The 19,667-nt window shown below is 43.7% G+C and overlaps 1 protein-coding gene across 2 annotated transcripts in view; it reads left to right on the top strand.

The window, feature by feature from the left end:
• TMED2 (transmembrane p24 trafficking protein 2) overlaps nt 1-19,463 on the top strand; it is a 535,599-nt gene extending 516,136 nt beyond the window's left edge. For both annotated transcript variants that reach the window (XM_044068555.1, XM_044068556.1), the window contains one exon: nt 19,174-19,463. In XM_044068555.1, coding sequence (XP_043924490.1) covers nt 19,174-19,298 — 125 coding nt within the window. In that variant the 3' untranslated portion in view covers nt 19,299-19,463. The remainder of the gene's footprint in view (nt 1-19,173) is intronic.
• The last annotated feature ends 204 nt before the right edge of the window (nt 19,464-19,667 follow it).

The raw sequence follows: 19,667 nt of genomic DNA, 5'->3' as shown, positions 1-19,667 counted from the left end.
CAAAACTGTACTTTTTGATTCTTTAGAGGCCTCTTGCAGGGCTGCTGTTACTGGGTCTGTGCTTAGAAGGCATGCTTGGCTTAAGGAGCAATCTTTGCCTGATCATGTTAAAGCTAAGTTGTTGGATGCTCCTTTAAATCAGGACCGCCTGTTTGGCAACAAGGCTGAAGAAGTTCTTAAAACGATGGAAGATCAAGCTAAATCTGTGCAAACTGTTAAAGATTTTTTTTACAAGTACAGCCTCCTAGATTTAATAGGCACTGGCCTACTAAGAATTGGTCCTTTCCAGCCCCTTCCAGGTCTTCTCAAGCCAAACTCAGACACAGCAAAAACCCCAGCTTTCAGTCCCAGGGGACTCACAGAACTAAGCAGTGGGGGCCTCCACTTCCAAGTCTGGGAATAACAAGACACTCCCCTATGGTAAACTGTCTCATTGACTTCCTTTTAAAATTTCCAAGCACTTATCTTCTGACTGCCCCTTTGGGGGGAAAGATTGCTCTTCATGCAAAGAACTGGGAACTCGTTACCCAGGCCAAATGGGTTTTAAATATAGTGTCCCAGGGATACAGATTTAATTTCCACACGTTGCCAATGCCAGGTGGGTGGCTCAAAAACAAGTACTTTCTCTCTTAAGCATGGGGGCTATTCAGCTGGTACCAGAAGATGAAAAGGGACAAAGTTTCTACTCTAGACTTTTCCTGGAACCCAGAAAAGACAAATCATGGCGTCCAATCCTGGACCTGCCTACTCTAAACACTTTTCTGGAGATTCCAAAATTCAAGATGTTGACTCTTCACCAGTTACTTCCTATGCTAGGCAAAGACGCCTAGTTGGCAACACTAGATTTAAAAGAAGCATGCCTGCACATCCCAGTCAGAGAATCTTGCAGAAGATCCCTAAGCTTCAAAGCAGGCTACACACACTATCAGTTCTCTGCACTGCCCTTTGGCTTATCTACTGCACCCAGGGTATTCACAAAGTGCCTAGCTTCAGTCATTGCATTTTGCAGGCAAAGTAGTATTCAAATATACCCATACCTGGATGATTGCCTAATTCAGCCAGAAAGCCAGGGCATACTTTTGAATCATCTGGCGTTTGTCAAAAGGGTTCTAACTTGTCTGGGGTACACCATAAACGAAAATAAATCACTACTGGTACCCTGTCAACAAATGATATTACTGGGAGCAAGCTTGAATACAACTTCCCAGATGGCTTACCTCACGCCAGAAAAGCAAATTCATTTGACAACCTACTTCAAACAAGTGGCCACAGAAACCTGCTATCTCCAAGACAAATGCTGCAAGCCTTGTGGTTCATGGCCTCCTGCATTCTTCCAATTCCATATGCAAGACTGCATATGAGGAAACTTCAGTGGTATCTAAAAAGCCTATGGAGTCATCATTCAAACAGCCTAAAAACAGATTCCTATCGTACCTTGCCTACGCCTAGAGTTCCTTTGGTGGGCAGAGGCCTGCCACCAAAACAAGGGACTACCATTCACACCAACCCCTGCCGCCCAAACCCTAACAGATGCATCAGACTATGCATGGGGGGCTCACCTGGCAGGGAAGTGCATTCAGGGCAAATGGAACCCAAGTCAAATGCACCTGCATATCAATCCAAAGGACATGTTAGCTGTACAGAATGCTCTGATAGCCTTCAAGGACTACATTCTTCCAGGACAACTAATGGTAAAGACGGACAACACCACGGTTATGTGGTACATAAGCGGGGGGGGGGTACACATTATTACCCTCTCTGCAGACTAGCCATGGGATTGTGGAACACAGCCTTGATCTACCAAGTGCACCTACAAGCTCAATTCCTGTCAGGAAAATTAAATACACTGGCAGACGGTCTAAGCAGAAACCACATGGGACCCACACAGGTGGAAACTAGAACCAAGGATTTTCAACATGTTGACAAGCGAATGGGGGAGCCCAGATATAGACCTGTCCCCCCCCCCCCCCAGAACTACCAATTGGACAAATTTTGCACAAGGACTCCCCACAAACCAGCCTGGAAAGTGGATGCTCTGTCCTTCAGCTGGAAAACCTATCAGTCTATGCCTTCCCCCCGCTGCCTCTGCTCTCCAAAGTTCTACTAAAAGTCAAACAGGACAAAACCAAGGATGATTTGATTGCTCCAGACTGGCCGCGCCAACACTGGTACCCCCTCCTGCGCAGTGTCACTGTTATCTCCATGGCACCTGCCTCAGACTCATTCCCTGCTGTCTCAGCAGGAGAACCAGATTCTGCACCCTCAGCTTCTAACACTGAACCTTGCAGCCTGGCTGATTACTTAAACTCTCCCTTACCATCCCTCGGCAAACCTGTGATGGATGTCATCTTGGAGGCAAGGAGGCCTAGTACTAGAAAATCTTATGCTAAAAAATGGAAAAGATTGTGTGCCCGGAACCAATCTCAAAGGATGAGCACAGCAGCGCCCAATTTACTTCAGATTTTACAATACTTAGCTGAGATGCTTCACAAGGGCCTGTCTTTTTCCTCCATTAAAATCCACGCCTCAGCAATTTCAGCTCATTATAACACAGAACCTCCCCTCTTCTCTCATCCTCTGCTCAAGCAGTACCTCATAGGGGCCAAAAATTTGAGACCACCCAGGAGAGCTCCAACCCCAGCCTGGGACCTTAACTTTGTATTGGAGAAACTCACTCTACCTCCTTTTGAGCAATCACTTCAGCTAGAAGGATATCTGAATTACAGGCCCTTATGGCAATGGAGCCTTTCATCCTCTTTCATGCGGACAGGGTGTCACTCAGGACCAATCCATCCTTCATGCCCAAGGTGGTATCCAGTGTGGCTGTTAATCAGTCCATTCATTTGCCAACCTTCTTTCCCAATCCACAGATCAAAGGGGAACAGATTCTGCATTCCTTGGATGTGCACAGACAACTTAGATTCTACTTGGACAGGACTAAACCTCAAATAAAATCTGATCTGCTGGTTGCATTTGCTGCAGGGGCAGAGGGGAAGGCTATTTCAACACAAACCATTTCTAAATGGATAAGCCATTGCATTCATTTCTGTTATAAGCACAATGGAAAACCTATCCCCCAGGGGATCAGACCTCTCTCCACCAGGGCTGCATCTACTTCTACAGCCTTTCTCAGTGGTGTTCCTACCAGGGACATCCTAGAAGCTGCTACCTGGAGTTCTGTTCATACTTTCACCAAGCATTATCATTTGCCAATTTTCTCTAAATCCAGAGCTGGCTTTGCCACTGCAGTCTTGTAGGGCCTTATAGCTTGCCCTAATGCTATCTAAACTCCTCCCAACCATAGCTTTGGGAATCTACCCAAATGTAATGACTGCAACAGTGAAACACGAAGAATATAGTACAGTTGTGTACACTTACCATAAATGTAGATGTTTGCGTGTACTCACTGTTGCAGTCCTGGTTACCCTCCCTCCTGCCCCCTAATGGCTTTTGACTATACCTCTATTTTCATTTACTATGTTTAAAAGCCTTTTTGGTGTATTTGCTTTTTTGTTGGAGGTATACCTTTGTGTTTTTATGTTTTAATTGCTCCCCATTAGGGATGCACCTGACATCTGGGGCAAGGAAAACTGATGTAATGACGTTGGCTGCATGTTTTATACCCATGACGTCATGGAAGAAGGGACAGCAACCGACTCAGGACCCAAGACTTTGTTAATCAGGTCGACTGAGGGCAACCTGCAATCAGATTACCCAAATGTAATGACTGCAACAGTGAATACACTCGAACATCTACATTTATGGTAAGTGTACACAACTGCACTTTCCCTTCCCTGTGTGCTCTTTGCTATATATTTGGCATCATTTTCTTCATAGGCCTGTTTACATTTTCTGACAAAAAAATTGTTATTCGGTGACCTTTTATCACATTTATTAGCATAATATTGTGTGTTTACTTAGTGACTAAGTGCTTTTCAGTGACCTTTTGTCACTTTTTTCCTAGAAGAGTATCTCATAATTATTAGAGTTAACTTGCTTATAAGTTATTTTCTGTGTGTGTGCGTGTATTTTTTATGTTTTATTAGAGGGCTTAGTATTATTATTTTATATTTTATTAGAGGGCTTAGTAGTAGTTATAGTTGGCCTTAGTTTAAAAGGCTTGTGTGTGTGTCTGTGGTTATAGTTAGCTTGTTTTTTATTAGAAGGCTAGTTTACATTTGCTGTTGTTGAGTGTGTCCATTTCTGTCTTGGCTGATGACAAGGACAAACACCCTAAGTCAGGGTTTAAAAAATGCCCTAAATGTGGGCAAAAGAGGTCTGTTACTGACTGCCATGTGAATTGTCTCTACTGCTTGGGTGCCTTGCACTTACAAGAAACATGTTCCATATGCCATTCTTTTTCCTCTATAGTCCTCCAAGAGAGAAAAAGGAAGATTATTGACAGGGGTTTGTTTTACCTTCTTTCCAGGAGGCTTTGAGTGACCAGGCTGGATCTAGCAAGTCCTTCAAGACTTCTGTGGATTTGAAAAAGTCAAAATCAAGAGAGTCTGTGAAATCAGCTCCACAGGTCTCGGAACCTTTTCATTTCAGAACTGGTCCCCGGTTTTGGAACCGGTATCCGAAATTCTGAAGTCTCCGCTTCTCCAGTCGGTACCGTTCATCTAGGTCTTCTGTTAGCCTCTCAGATTTGGATGTGGATCGGGTGGTGCAGAAGCTTCTTCATGCACTGGCTTTTGCAAAATTATCGGCTCCGACCCAGGTGGCTTTGGAGCCAAAGACCCTTATGCCAACTATGTCTCTTCTTCCTCCGAGCCATACTGGTCATTTGAAGCGGGAGGAGTCGGATCTGCTGATTGTGGAGCCTTCGGAACCGACACCTGCTCCAGTGTCTTTGGCTCCTTTCACTCTGACATCCTCTGCTCCGATCGAGGACTCTAGGAGCCAACACACTCTGGTCAGGTCTGGGGACAATAGTCAGAATGACTTGTCTGTTCCGACTCTGCCTCTCTGGGCTTCGGCTCAGATGAGTTTGGCTCCTACCTTGGGCTCTGAGCCCACTGTCCCATTGCCGGGGGTATCGATGGTTTATTCGGATCCATCAGTCCCCTTGCACCAGAGCAGGAGTGCCTTCAAAGCCATGAGGAGAGTTGTGTCTCCCAAGACATCCTCAACTTCAGGTCCGACTTCTTCATCCCCTAAAGCGCCTGTGTCTGCTTCTGCCTCAGAGATCCTAGCTAAGCGCAGAGACCCAGAGCCTCAAGAAGCCCCAGAGGTTCCCAGGAAGAGTGTGTGTAAGAGGAAACATTTGGACTCCCCTCAGGAGTCATTAACATCTGATACTGACTTAGATGAATCAGAAGGGTCCCACGGTCCCCCTCTGAGGATATCACATTTGCAGAGATACTGAAATCTTTAGGCAGAGGGGTGACTGGCATTCCTGCAACCCTATTGAGGACGAGTCGGTCCTCCTGAAGGTGTTCAGGTCTCTGCCCCCCCACCTCTTGGGTGTCTCCGTCCTTCAATGAGCTTATGCAGCTGGTCTCACGAAGGGTGTGGGAGTCTCCAGAAACCATGGAGTCTGTCCCTAGGAGGCCTAATAAGTTCGTATCCACCCCCTCCCCGATAAATTTTTCTTGATCAAAGGTGTGCCAGTTGATGCCATGGTGGTGGTGGCAGCCACCAAAAAGGAAATGTCTGAAACTTTTTCTATCCATCTTCCTAACAGAGAATCTAAGATCCTGGATAGATGTGGGAAGTGCATGTTTAGTTCAGCGACTTTTGCACTTCTCTTAATTATTTAACCCATTTTACGAGACTACAAAGAGATCTCCTTAAAGAGCTGGGAGATGCTCTTCAGAGTACAGTAGCTGCAGGAGCTACAGACAAGGTTGCCTCCCAGCTTGCTACCCTCAATTCCATAGTGAACATATCCATGCGCCTCATTTCATATGCAGCTGATGGAATGAGTAGGGATGTGGGTACAGGAATTGCTCTTAGGAGACACTCCTGGATGCGCTTGTGTCATCCTTTGTGAATACCCACTTTGTTGGCTTGTCCCTTTTTGAGCCCAAAGTCAAGGAAACTTTAACCAGGTGTGAGCAGGATGGAAAGACACTGCCGTCAGGGTGGGTTTTTCCACCCCTACCAGACCCAAACCCTAGGGTCAAAGGGGAGGGAAAATGTGGTTCTGAAAAGCCCAAGGAGCCTTTCAGGACACTTATGATGAACCCCCCCCCGCCAGGGGTAGAGGAGGGGGCAATAATGGAAGATGCCGCCCTCGCAGCAGAGGGGGTCCGCAAAACCAGGGTGACAGAGATCACTTCTTTGGGAAGCCCTACCAGCGTTCCTGAAAGGAGACCCGACTGTCCTGCTCTGGAGGCAGTCGGGGGTTGCTTATCTTTGTACCTAGACGCCTGGCTCAAAATAACAGATGACAACTGGGTACAAAGTATCATTTCCAGAGGATACTTCATTCCATTCGCCACACCCCATCCCCCAACAAGGAAAATCCTGGACGTTCCACCCAGTTACTGGGAATAAGAAACAGCAGAGGTCCAGACGTTGCTAAGAAAGTCATCCAACCAGTCCCAGCAGAACAGACAGGATCCAGAACTTACTCAAGATTCGTTTTAGTTCCAAAAAGGACAGGGGACTGGAGGACCTATATTGGACCTCAGCAGACTAAACAAATCTGTAAAGAAAGAAGTTTTGGATGGTCACGCTTCAGTTAATACTTCCCTTCTTAGGGAAAGACAATTGGATAGATCTCCAGGATGCATACTACCACATAAAAAATAGCCAGGCCATCCAGGGATCATCTGCGCTTCCTGCTGGGAACCAGTCCTTACCAGTTTCGAGCCCTGCCCTTTGTTCTCAGTACAGCCCCCAGAGTGCTGACCATATGCATGGCAGTGGTCATGGCTCAACTGAGATGTTTAGGATTCCAGGTGATGTTCATCGTGCATACAGCTGCAGTCATAACAGATGGGTTCTCCTGCCATCAGGCAGGTCCTCGGTCGGCCGAATTCCAAAGTCTAGGTCCGGCGTCGGTTGTCGTCGCTTCTTCCCTGACATCAGTGCGCCAGGGGTGTAAAAGAACCAGCCGACGCCATTTTCTTCAGTCTTTCTTGCCGCGCGGTGCCCGAAGCAGAAGCAGTTCGCAAGTGCCGGTCGGCCAGCTCCTGAAATTACGAAAATTTTGCAACCGAAGTCTTCTTGAAAGCGAAGTACCCCGTTGGGGAAACTTTTCTTGCCTCGGACCGATGTCAGACAAAGTTAATAATTGTATTTCTTGTGGGAAGCAAATACCGCATAAGGATTTTCATTCACTCTGCATTCCTTGCTTAGGCCCAGACCACGACGTCTCGGTCTGTCGTTTTTGTGCTACATTCAACGAACGCACCATTAAGCGTCGGGAGGAGTTCGCCCAGCACTATTTTGGCAAAAAATTTAACCATGTTATGTCGTCTGATATTCCGACTCCAGTTTTGTCTAAAAAAACGCAAAGATAAGGACCGACACATGAGGTCTGCGGCCTCTACCGACACCACGCCAAAGCTGACTACAGGTGGTCCGGTTCTCAGCGAGGCGCCTACGCAGCCCCTGCCTACCGACGACACTTCATTGGCGGTGTCTTCTTTGCCCGAGGTTGCAGGCTCCTCGGCCCACACCCAGACTACTGATACCGAAGCCACTCTTGGTGGTGAATCTCAAAATGTAGACAGGTCTGCCTCCTCCCAAGGTGTCTTCAGACATTCCTCTTCTTTTTCTATCAAGGCTTTCACTAAGTTTAAAGCAGCCATGCATTCTGAGGGACGAGCTCCACAGGGCCCTTCTCCAGGCCCCATGCCTAAAAAACAGATGCTTAAAATGGCTGAGGATTTGATTACTCAGGGATTCTCAACCCCCCCCCCCCCCAGACAAAAGGCCCAGAGTGGAGGAAGAATCCCCCTCCTCTGACCAGGCCTCCATTATTTCAGAGCACTCTGATGAACAGGAACATTCTTACTCCCCTTTTGAAGATTATGATGCTGAGGAGTCCATTCCCTCTGTCTCCCCCCCCCCAGAGGATTACTCATTTGGGGAAACCTTGCATACCCTAAGGGAACACTTCCACTGGGAAGGCCAAGAGTACTCAGATTCCAAGAAAAGGCTTAGGGATTTTCTCTTGCTACCTCAACACAGGCCTCTGGCTATACCTCCTGTCTTAGACATACTAGATGATGTGTACTTGAAGGCCTGCCTTAACCCAGATTCTTTACCTCCAGCCCCAGTCAAACCTGACAGGTACTACCGGGTTCCTGACTCACACCAATTTTTATGCAAAAGCCATGCGGCTGACCCAGAAACTATCTCACAGGGCCCCAAGGGAATTAAGGCCTCCACTGCTAAAAACCATTACCTTCCGAGAAAGATTCCAGATCCTTAGAAAGGTGGGGAAAAAAGGTATACACCTCGGCCACCTTAACCATGAGGGCATTAAACTGCCAGTTCCATATGCTAAAGTACCAACAGTTTCTGTTATCACAGTTGAGAAGTAAAATGTCACAACCTGAACAACCAGACTTGAAGGAGTTGCAGGATTTGATGCATAGTGCAGAACAAGTGGGTAAACATACCTTGCAATGTGGTTTTGATGCTCTAGAGGCCTCATGTAGAGCTGCTGTTACCGGATCAGTCATACGTAGACATGCCTGGCTCAAGGAGCAAACCTTACCAGATCATGTCAAAGCAAAATTACTAGATGCCCCTCTACAAAAGGATGTATTATTTGGTGTTAAAGCTGAGGAGGTATTAAAGAAAATGGAGGAAAAGGCTAAATCAATGCAAACAGTGAAAGATTTTCTACAGGTACAACCTCCACGTTTCAGTAGAAATTGGCCTTCCAAAATTGGTCCTTTCCAGCCATGGACAGACCCCAAAGAGGTAGCTACAGGCGCCTGAGGGGCAGAGGGCAATCTCAAGGATCGTTTAGAGGCAGACAATGGCAAGCTCCTACACAAAGAGGTGGTGAGGATAGTTCGCAGCCATTTAGAAAGCAAGCCCAATGACTTTCCCCTTTGCATGCCAAGCAAGGCTCAAATGGCAGCACCCTTAGGCGGAAAACTGGCATTATTTTCAAAAAATTGGCATATTGTCACAAAAGACAAATGGATCCTAGACATTATAAACAGAGGCTACAGATTCCATTTTCACACCCTTCCAAAAATGAGAGGCATGCCAAACCTGCCACACAATCAAAGGACAGAGGCACAAAGACAAATTTCAGATCTCATGGACATGAAAGCTATTCAAGAGGTACCTACTCACGAACAAGGTCAAGGTTTTTATTCCAGACTATTCCTGGTACCAAGGAAGGGAAAAGATTGGAGACCTATTTTGGACCTATCCATCCTAAACACATTTTTACTCGTACCAAAATTCAAGATGCTCACATTACAGCAGCTTCTTCCCATGCTGGGCAGGGAGTCTTGGCTGGTAACATTGGACCTCAAGGAGGCATACCTGCATGTCCCAATCAGACAAAATTGCAGAAGATACCTCAGATTTCTTGCAGGTTCAACCCATTATCAATTCTCTGCATTGCCCTTTGGCTTATCTACTGCGCCCAGAGTATTCACGAAATGCCTGGCATCAGTAATTGCCTACTGCAGACTTCAAGGGATACAAATATACCCATATTTGGACGACTGCCTGATCCAAGCGGACAGCAAGCACATACTTCTGAAACATCTGGCTTTTGTAATACTGTTGAATTCTCTGGGATACACAGTGAACAAAAAGAAATCAAGGCTAATACCCTCTCAGAAAATAATTTTCCTGGATGCCAACTTGGACACAAACACCCAGATGGCCTACCTCACGCCAGAGAAGCAGGGGCAACTAACTCAATACTTCAGAACACTAGCAAATTTCACCAGGCTGACTGCAAGGAAAATCTTGCAGGCTCTGGGATTCATGGCATCTTGCATCCTACTAATCCCATGTGCAAAGCTGCATATGAGGAAACTTCAGTGGTACCTGAAAAACCTATGGTCTCAACACAGCCACAGTTTGGAAACAATAATACCACTAATTCCATGTCTTCAAAAGGAATTTCTGTGGTGGGCTCAAGCATGCCAAACAAACACAGGTCTCCCATTCTGCAAGCCTCAAGCAAATCAAGTCATCACAACAGACGCCTCGGACTACGCCTGGGGGGGTGCACATGACAGATCGGTGCATTCAGGGCAAATGGTCCCAAAAAGAAAAGCACCTTCACATCAATCAAAAGGAAATGCTAGCAGTAATAAATGCTATTATAGCTTTCAAAGACCTTCTGCATCCAGGTCAACTATTGATAAGGACAGACAACACCACAGTAATGTGGTACATAAACAAACAGGGAGGAACCCATTCATACCCCCTATGCAGGCTGGCTATGTCACTTTGGAACATGGCTCTGGAATTACAAATCGAACTTCAAGCACAGTACTTGCCAGGCAAGGAAAACACGCTGGCAGACAACCTAAGCAGAATTATGACAGATCCACACGAATGGAAGTTGCATCCTCAAGTTTTTACAGAGATAATTCAAGCATGGGGAAGGCCAGACATAGATCTCTTTGCCTCCCACAAAAATCACCAATTGACAAAATTCTGCTCAAGGACTTTTCATCCACAGGCCTGGAGAGTGGACGCTCTCTCTTTCAGTTGAACAACAATGACAGTTTATGCCTTTCCACCTCTTCCTCTCCTGCCCAAAGTTCTATTAAAGACCAGAGCAGACAGACCAAAGATGATTCTCATTGCTCCAGACTGGCCAAGACAGCACTGGTACCCACTCCTGAGGAGCCTGACGCATTCCCCTCCATGGACCCTACCTCTAATGCCTCTTCTTCTGACTCAGCACAGCTTCAAAACTCTTCACAGTCAGCTGAAAACACTCAATCTGGCCGCATGGAAGATTCCTTAACAACACAACAGACCCTACTCTCCAAGGAGGTGCAGGATGTCATTTTGGAGGCCAGAAGGCCGTCTACTAAAAAAAGCTTACTCCGCAAAATGGAAACTGTTTTGTGTCTGGAATGAGAAAAAGGGCCAGAATCCTGGAAAACTGAATTTACCTCAAATATTACCGTATCTAGCTGAGCTGCTAAGCAGTGGACTTTCATTCTCCTCCATCAAAATCCATGCCTCAGCCATTTCTGCAGAATACAACACTGATCCACCTTTATTCTCTCACCCCCTCTTAAGACAGTTCCTCAGAGGGGCTAAGAATATAAAACCCCCAAGGAAACAACCAATACCTGCTTGGGATCTCGATTTCATTCTAGAAAAGCTGACCTTGCCTCCTTTTGAGCCAGCTGCCTCAACAGATTTGCAATATTTGTCCTGGAAAACAGCTTTCCTTCTGGCTATCACCTCAGCTCGTAGGGTATCGGAACTACAAGCCCTCATGGCTGTGCAGCCTTTCATCTTCCATCAGGACAGAGTTTCCTTACGAACCAACCCGTCCTTTATGCCAAAGGTGGTATCCAGGGTAGCTTTGAATCAGGCTATACACTTACCTACCTTTTACCCTAATCCTCAAAACAAAGGGGAGAGACTACTACATTCCTTGGACATCCACAGACAGCTGCGTAATTATTTGGACAGAACAAAGCCTTTCAGAAAATCAGAACAGCTCTTTGTGTCCTATGCTATAGGAGCTCAAGGGAAGGCAATTTCCAAACAAACAATCTCATAATGGATAGCCCACTGCATACGCTTTTGTTACTCTTTTCATGGTAAAACTGTACCTGCAGGCATCAGATCTCACTCCACAAGGGCCACAGCAGCTTTCCTCAGAGGAGTTCCTACCAAAGATATTTTGGAAGCAGCCACTTGGAGTTCTGTGCATACCTTCTCCAAGCACTACCACCTACCATTATACTCCAAAACTAGAGCAGGCTTTGCCACTGCAGTCTTGCAGGGCATTCTGGCTCCTCCTAGTTCCACCTAGTGCCTACCACCCCTTTCTTAGCTTTGGGATTCTACCCATCTGTTATGACTGCAGCTGTATGCACGATGAACATAGTACAGTTTTGTACCTACCATAAATGTAGATGTTCAAGTGCTAATACAGCTGCAGTCCAGGTTTCCCTCCCTCCTTCCCCTCTTGGGACAGGCCTATTGGCTAACACCTCCTCATACAACCTGATTGGGGTATTCTTTTATGGTGTATTTGCTTGCAACTACTGTATTTTGATTATATTGCATTGCTTTATTACACAAATTTATGTATTGCCTTCCTTCTGGGGGCACCTGACATCTGGGGCAAGAAAAACTGAAGAAAATGGCGTCGGCTGGTTCTTTTATACCCCTGGCGCACTGACGTCAGGGAAGAAGCGACAACAACCGACGCCGGACCTAGACTTTGGAGTTCGGCCGACCGAGGACCCGCCTGACGGCAGGAGAACCCATCTATTATGACTGCAGCTGTATTAGCACTCGAACATCTACATTTATGGTAGGTACAAAACTGTACTTTTCCGTACCTAGACGATTGGCTCCTTACCGCCACCACCAGGCATCAACTCATTCAGGCCAGGGAGTCCACTCTTTTACTCTGCAGTCAGCTGGGCATTACAATAAACTCAGAAAAATCTGCCTCGTTGCCGTCACAGCATATCGTCTTTATTGGAGCAGAACTGGACACCACCACGCTAAGACTTCTAGTAGAGAAGGTCGTACTTCTCCATCAGCATGTCTGCATTTTAATACCCAAAAACAAAGCACCAGCATCAGAAGTTCTGAAATTGTTAGGAATGATGGCAGCAGCAATTCTGGCCGTACCACTGAGTTGTATGCACATGCGGATACTGCAATGGCTGTTGTTCACTCAATGGTTTTACCAAGAGCTCCCCATGTCTCACATGATAATGATCACACATTCCTGCAAAAAGGATCTTCAGTGGTGGTTGACGTCACTTCATGTTACAAAAGGACGCCCATTTGTGCTACCACCTCCAGCGGTTACAGTGACCACGGACGCTTCCCTGATAGGGTGGGAGGGGCATTTTCAGGGAAAGACAGCCCAAGGCACATGGACCGATCAAGAGACACATCTGCATATCAGACCTAGAGACGAGAGCAGTACTTTTGGCATTGCAGTACTTCCAGGACTCTTCCTCTGGGTACGATTGCGATGGACATGTCAGTGGTCTGGTATTTGAACAAACAAGGAGGAACCAGATCTTACCCCCCTTTGTCGCGAGGCCCTCAGAGTATGGCAGTGGGCTGTTTCCACCCAGTGTTTTCTGTTAGCAATGCACATCCCAGGAAAATCCGACGTGATAGCAGACAAGCTGAGCAGAACAATTTTGTTGCCCCACAAGTGGTCCCTCAAGATGGAAATAGCGGACAGGATATTCCGCAGATGGGGCCAGCCTTGCTGCATCCTTTTTGCCAGTCACATGAACATGAAATGCAGAAGCTACTTTGACCTGATTCCTCCTCCGGGAGAGGCCCCAAAGGACGCACTCGTTCACGATTGGCCCCCGGGTCTCTTTTATGCATTCCCACCAATCTCATTTGATACCCAAGGTATTACAGAAAGCAAAAGCCCTGGGAAGGGCCATTATTCTAATAGCTCCTCATTGGCCTCGTCAGATTTGGTTCAACTTCCTTTGACTTCATCTTTTGGAGCACCCCTGGATTCTGGACCCAGTTCCGGACCTTCTGACGCACTTGTCAGGGGAACTTCACCCTCTCTGCAGTCCCTGAAGCTGACAAGTTTGGCTGCTCCAATACCCATCATAGCCAGGTTTATAACCTTTCCAATGAGACTAAGCAAATTCCCCTATCCTCTCATAAATCCTCTACGAGGAAGCTTTACCTCAGCAAATGGAAAAAATTCTCTGTATGGGCCTCTAAAAACAATATTGATCCTTACCCAAGCCCCTGTGGCCTCCAATTCTAGAATTCTTAATCATGATATTAAGTAAAGGAGCTGCAGCAGCAACAATCCATGTTCAACATGCTGCTATTTCTAACTTTCATCTGGGATTTGAAGGATTGAATATTATGTCACACAAATTATCCAAAGCCTTTCTCAAAGGGACCTTTCATATTAGACCATCTGTGAAATCTCCCTATTCTCCATGGAATCTAAATTTTATGCTTTCCCGCATAATTCTTCCGCCATTTGAACCAGCTTCCTCAACTGACCTCAGATTTTGTTATGGAAAACATTTTTTTAGTGGCTATTACTTCTGCCCGCAGTGTTAGAGCTTCAAGCCTTGTCCATCAAGCCTCCTTATTTGATTTTCCATGCTGACAAGAGTCCCACTTCGAACAATCCCCTCATTCTTTCCCAAAGTTTGCACTGAAACTAATCTCATCCAAATTATTGATTTGCCAGTTTTCTTCCCCAACCATTCCAATAATCTAGAGTACATGCTTCACAAACTTGATGTTCACAGACAGCTCAGATTTTATTTGGATAGAACAAAAGATTTCAGGAAGTCAGACCAGCTTTTGTTTCATTTTCAGATTCCAGGAAGGGTAGGCCGGTGGCTAAAACAACTCTGTCTAAATGGTCATCTGATTGTATCACTTTGGCTCATTCAGCTGCCAATATGCCCTTACAGCATAAATTTAAAGCTCACTCAACCAGAGCTGTTTCTACATCCTCTGCTTTTTTCTGCCAGAATTCCTGTTGATAACATTTGCACAGCAGCCACTTGGTCAAAACCTCCTACCTTTATCGCTCATTACAAAGTTGACAGGGCATCCTTTGGATCCATGGTCCTGAGAAATGTACTCCCGTGAGCCAACCGAGGTTGATGGTGCTTGTGACGCTATCCATCAGTAAAGAATGAACAGCGAGATAGAACAACTTTACATAAAGAAGTGATTTAATTACCATAACGTTCCATGTGAGTTGTTCATCTCACCTCCATTCTTGCGTCCCTCCCTCATACCCCCCTCCTGGGCTCTCAGAAGACCTAGATGCTAGATCCTTCCTGGTCACTCAACCCTTCTATACTCTCTCTCTTATGGAGTTATAGAATGACATATGGTATTACTATATGCAACAAACAAGATCTGAGGTAACTCAAGGTGCATCATGGAATAGGGACTTGGCCTCGAGCTTTGCAGTAGATGCCGACTCTGAGCCGAGGGATTGGCTCCGAACCCATCAGTAAGAATCAAGGCGAGATGAACAACTCACGTGGAACATTATCGTAAGTATATAACTTATAGTTTTATGGACACCCCCCACCCCCACCAAATATACAAGTGACTGATAGCTTTGAGTCTTTAAATTTGTAAAAGATTAGACTTTGCAGCTAAACTGTGTTTTGTGTGCCGGTTTCATAGACTCCTCACAAAGTTGTTTTCTGGCTTATAAAATGTTTTTGCTAAGACATGAAAATGCAAGCCAGGCAGGGTTTCTTTAAACAGATCTCATACATCTCTTTGTTTCATTGTTTTTTATTGGCATGTTGTCAAAGTTTTGAATCATAAAATGCAGAACTGTGTGCATTCTGATGAATAGGCTTAATAGGTTTATGTGGTCAGAGAATGTTACTTACAGCAGTTAGATGAATTTGGAAATAGTAAAAAAGCGCAACTTTACCATGACTTCTTTACTGTTTCATTACCAGTTTTTGTTTTTTCTTTTTGTAAATTAAAACTTGCCATTCTGTTGAAGGTTGCCTTTTATACTTGGTATATAGCTACTGTAGCAGTGGTAGCGTTGTTGCCTCACAGCAAGAGGCTCTCCCGTTCGATTCTCGGCTTGGGTTGGGAGTGCCTTCTGTGTGGAGTCTGCATGTCCTTCCCGTGGTCGAGTGGGCGTTCGAAAGACATGTGTTGAATGGGCGTGCCTTCGTTGAAGGTTGGGCGTCGGGCTGGCAACTCGACACCATAAAAACCAACAGCCAATCATTAGCGGACCAGAGTTCCGCTGTGGCGACCCCTAACCGGGAAAAGCTGAGAGACAAACAACATGTTTAAAAAAAAAAAAAAACAAACTTGTCATTCCGTATTTGCACATTGGATGTCGTTGCGAAGAAAGAATACCGTGTGAGTTGTGCGTTAGCTACTGTTTTTTGCTTTGGTACCACCAGAATTGCTTTCAAGATATGGTGATTTCTTTCCAATAGGTTTGCAAATTTTTTCCTAAACTGCATATCATTATACATTTTCCATTGTTACTTAGTTGCATGCTGGACAACATATGAAATATTCAGAATACAAGTGTGATTGATACCGTAACTTTTTAGGGTTAATAGGCAGTGTTTAAGGATATTCTGTAGTCCATACACTGAGATGGTAGCTTACCAGTGTATTGTCTGACTAGCAGCAGCTAGTGGACCAGTACTGTTGACTATACATGCTGTTGCCTGAATTTCAGTATATTATGTCATTTTTTAATTCTGTAATTGACCGTGAATTTGACTGCCCCCTATTTAAACCTAGTAGTGTTGTGCAGAATTGTGAGTCATTTGTCTGTAACTTCTTCAAGTTAGGTAACCTAACATTTCCTTTGCAGACATTTGTATTGGTTTATGTGGCATAGTTTGTTTTATGTTCCGTGAGGCGTACTATAGTGACTAATATTGCTTCATCATGGTGTTTGACTGTAGATTGGCTCTTGTCTGGGATTCTACAAGTGTGACTCTACATGACTTAATTTTGTCTTTTGAGATTAATAATTTTTTCTCACATTCTGAAGAGATGTTGGCAAGTAAATTAGTGAACCTCCATTTTGCCTATAGGAAGCTGCATTGTGTGTGTTTGTGTGTGTGTTTGTGTGTGTGTTTGTGTGTGTGTGTGTGTGTGTGTGTGTGTGTGTGTGTGTGTGTGTGTGTGTGTGTGTGTGTGTGTGTGTGTGTGTGTGTGTGTGTGTGTGTGTGTGTGTGTGTGTGTGTGTGTGTGTGTGTGTGTGTGTGTGTGTGTGTGTGTGTGTGTGTGTGTGTGTGTGTGTGTGTGTGTGTGTGTGTGTGTGTGTGTGTGTGTGTGTGTTTGTGTGTTCTGTGATGGACCATTCTAATGTTGGATATAAGCCCTGTGATTTTTTGAGAGAAGGTCAGCCTCCCCTGTGGGTGAGATAAAGTGGGGATCACAAAATGAATAAATAAACGTTTGTAGCACTTGCATGTCATTGTTGTAATCTGTTTAATTTAATGTCCCTTACTGTTCTGTTTGAATAGCTGTTCATGTTCTGAAAACAAGGATTGTGTTTCCCAACTTAAGGTGAGTAAATAAGTAGCGGTAGCTTAGAATATGGAATAGGACAATACCTATATTTCTTTGATGTTTGGTTTCATTGACTGGTGAAAAGCCATTATAGCTGTTCGAACAATACCAGGGTTTGAGAAATTTGCCCTTTCCCCACTGTAGTGCAGTCTCTGGAGTCTCTGTATATGTCTGTATAAATTGGCAGGTAGTACGGGGGAGTGCAGGGGAACTTGGCTTTTGTTTTGTTGTGTAGTCGATTTGTATTTAGACTACTTGGATGTTTGATGGTATGAGGTTTAATTTTGTGACATGTTAATGGAATATCACAAATCCGGAATAGGTTGTGTAGATGCATGTTTGCATATTCTGCAATAGTGACCACTGCTCTGACTGAAGTAATTTTTTCTTCACCTGTCTCCATCTGAAACTGTCACAGATGAAGACAAAATGTAATTTAGTCCATTTGTAGGTCATAAACTGACAATGAATGTGAGTCACCAGATAGGTGCTATTGTGTAATGAACCAAGAAAAATATGTAGAAACCAGGAACTAAAAAACGTAAAACCTCACCAAATCCAAATATTCAAGACAGCAAGAATAAGAAGCAAGTACAAATGTCACTTCTTCTTAAAGGTAAATTTACCCAGTTCACAGTAGAGTAATTTCCAAACCAACGTGATGAATCAAGTTGAACTTTTAATTGTCATAAGCAGAAAAAAATAATGAAGGCAAACGTAATAAAACACAAGCGCTTTAGCCCGGTAATACCGGGCTTTTTCAAGTACAACCATCTTTGAATTTCAATGAGCTTAGTCTACCAAACACAAATTAATTAATTAAAATGTTAACTTAATTAAATAATTGATCAAATTGATCTGCAGTGTGTGAGTGATAAACACAAGAAACTGTAATATACACTCTATGTACTTCACTGTGCAACACTTTAAATGCAAGAAGTTTAAGTACTAATAACAACTCATAAAAATAATAAATTAGTAGATAAATAAAAACAGCTTGCTTTCAAGCTTATTACTTATTGCAATAAGTAAAATTAAAAGTTCTTAACAACTTTTTAAAACTTTATAAAACCAAAGTTGTAAATCGTGACTTTAAATAACTCAGAGTAATGAAAATATAAAATATATATATACCTGTGCAAAACTGTGACCCTGAATGAGTTGATCTCCTGTGCACAATTTAACGTGCATAATGTTGCTGTAAACTTCATTAAATTAAGGAGCTAATTAGTTATGTGTATATAAAATTCTCAGTCATAAGTTAAAATAAATAAATATTAAATAGATACACAAATAAATATACTTTAAATCAACTAAACTGCTAAAATCTTTGGTGCATGTTAATCTTAAATACATATATTAGTAAAAGATCGATTGCTGGTCAGTTGTAGTTGTACCACAAATTATTTCAAGTATGTGTGTATTTTGTACAAAATGCTAAATACTGATTAATTATTTATAATAACAAGTGCGCTTGTTAAACAAATCTTTTAAAAATATGAACACTATAAAATCTACTGAAAACTATTGTATAATCACAACTTTGGTAGACTTAGTCGCATAACTGTTAAAAAAAAAATCTCAAGTCATATTTGATTTAACAGGATCATTGTGTTTAATCTTTGTTGGCTGTTAACACACACTGAGTTTAGCTTAACTGTGGTGCAGTTTCAGTCATTGAAATAGACCTTGAGAGTTTAAAAGACTACTTCTGATCATGTTATAGCATGGCAGGATACTTTCAGTCCATTTGATCTTACTATCCAGGTGAAACTATAGAGCTTTTTCTTGCCTGTATTTTCTCATTGCCTTTAGTGAGAGTTTACTGGGAATCAAGTTGTCCTAACATGCCTTTTTTTTGTTCAGAAGACTTGAAAATGAAAAGTTACAAATTCACTGTTTAGAGGGTTGGTGAGACTGCAGAAAGCTGAAGGCAAACATTTTGTATTAAAGTAATACAGTATTATTTTTCTTTTCCAACAGTTAATGACAACACAAACAGCAGAGTGGTTCTGTGGTCCTTCTTTGAAGCCTTGGTACTGGTTGCAATGACACTTGGACAGATCTACTACTTGAAGAGGTTTTTTGAAGTACGAAGAGTTGTTTAGAATTTGGTGACATTTCATATACACAATTTAATGGTTACCAAAATACCTTGAGTGAAGCAACTTAAGTTCAACCTTTTCAGTCTTTATTTCATTTCACTGTTTCAACTTCTTTGTACTTCAGAGGAGGCTTTTTATATTTGTTGTACAATAAACTATTACACTGTGGGTTTCTTTATTACTTACCAAAATAGTTATAATTTTGTTCTGAATTTCTATTAGTGTGTTGCCAAGTTCTGATGTGATGCACAGAGGAGTTTTTTTTTTTTTTTTGTTCTTTTTATTATCCCAGTTTGTTGGGGGTTAGTCTGTTTCCACTGATGAAGAGCAAACCCCCAAAAGTGGGAAGTAGACCCTGCCGTGTACCATCGC

Source organism: Protopterus annectens, chromosome 4.part0, assembly GCF_019279795.1.
Source record: "Protopterus annectens isolate FY-2018-M chromosome 4.part0, PAN1.0, whole genome shotgun sequence".
Classification (NCBI taxonomy): domain Eukaryota; kingdom Metazoa; phylum Chordata; order Ceratodontiformes; family Protopteridae; genus Protopterus; species Protopterus annectens.
Note: the sequence above shows the minus strand (reverse complement) of the source record. Positions and strands in the feature narration are given on the sequence as shown.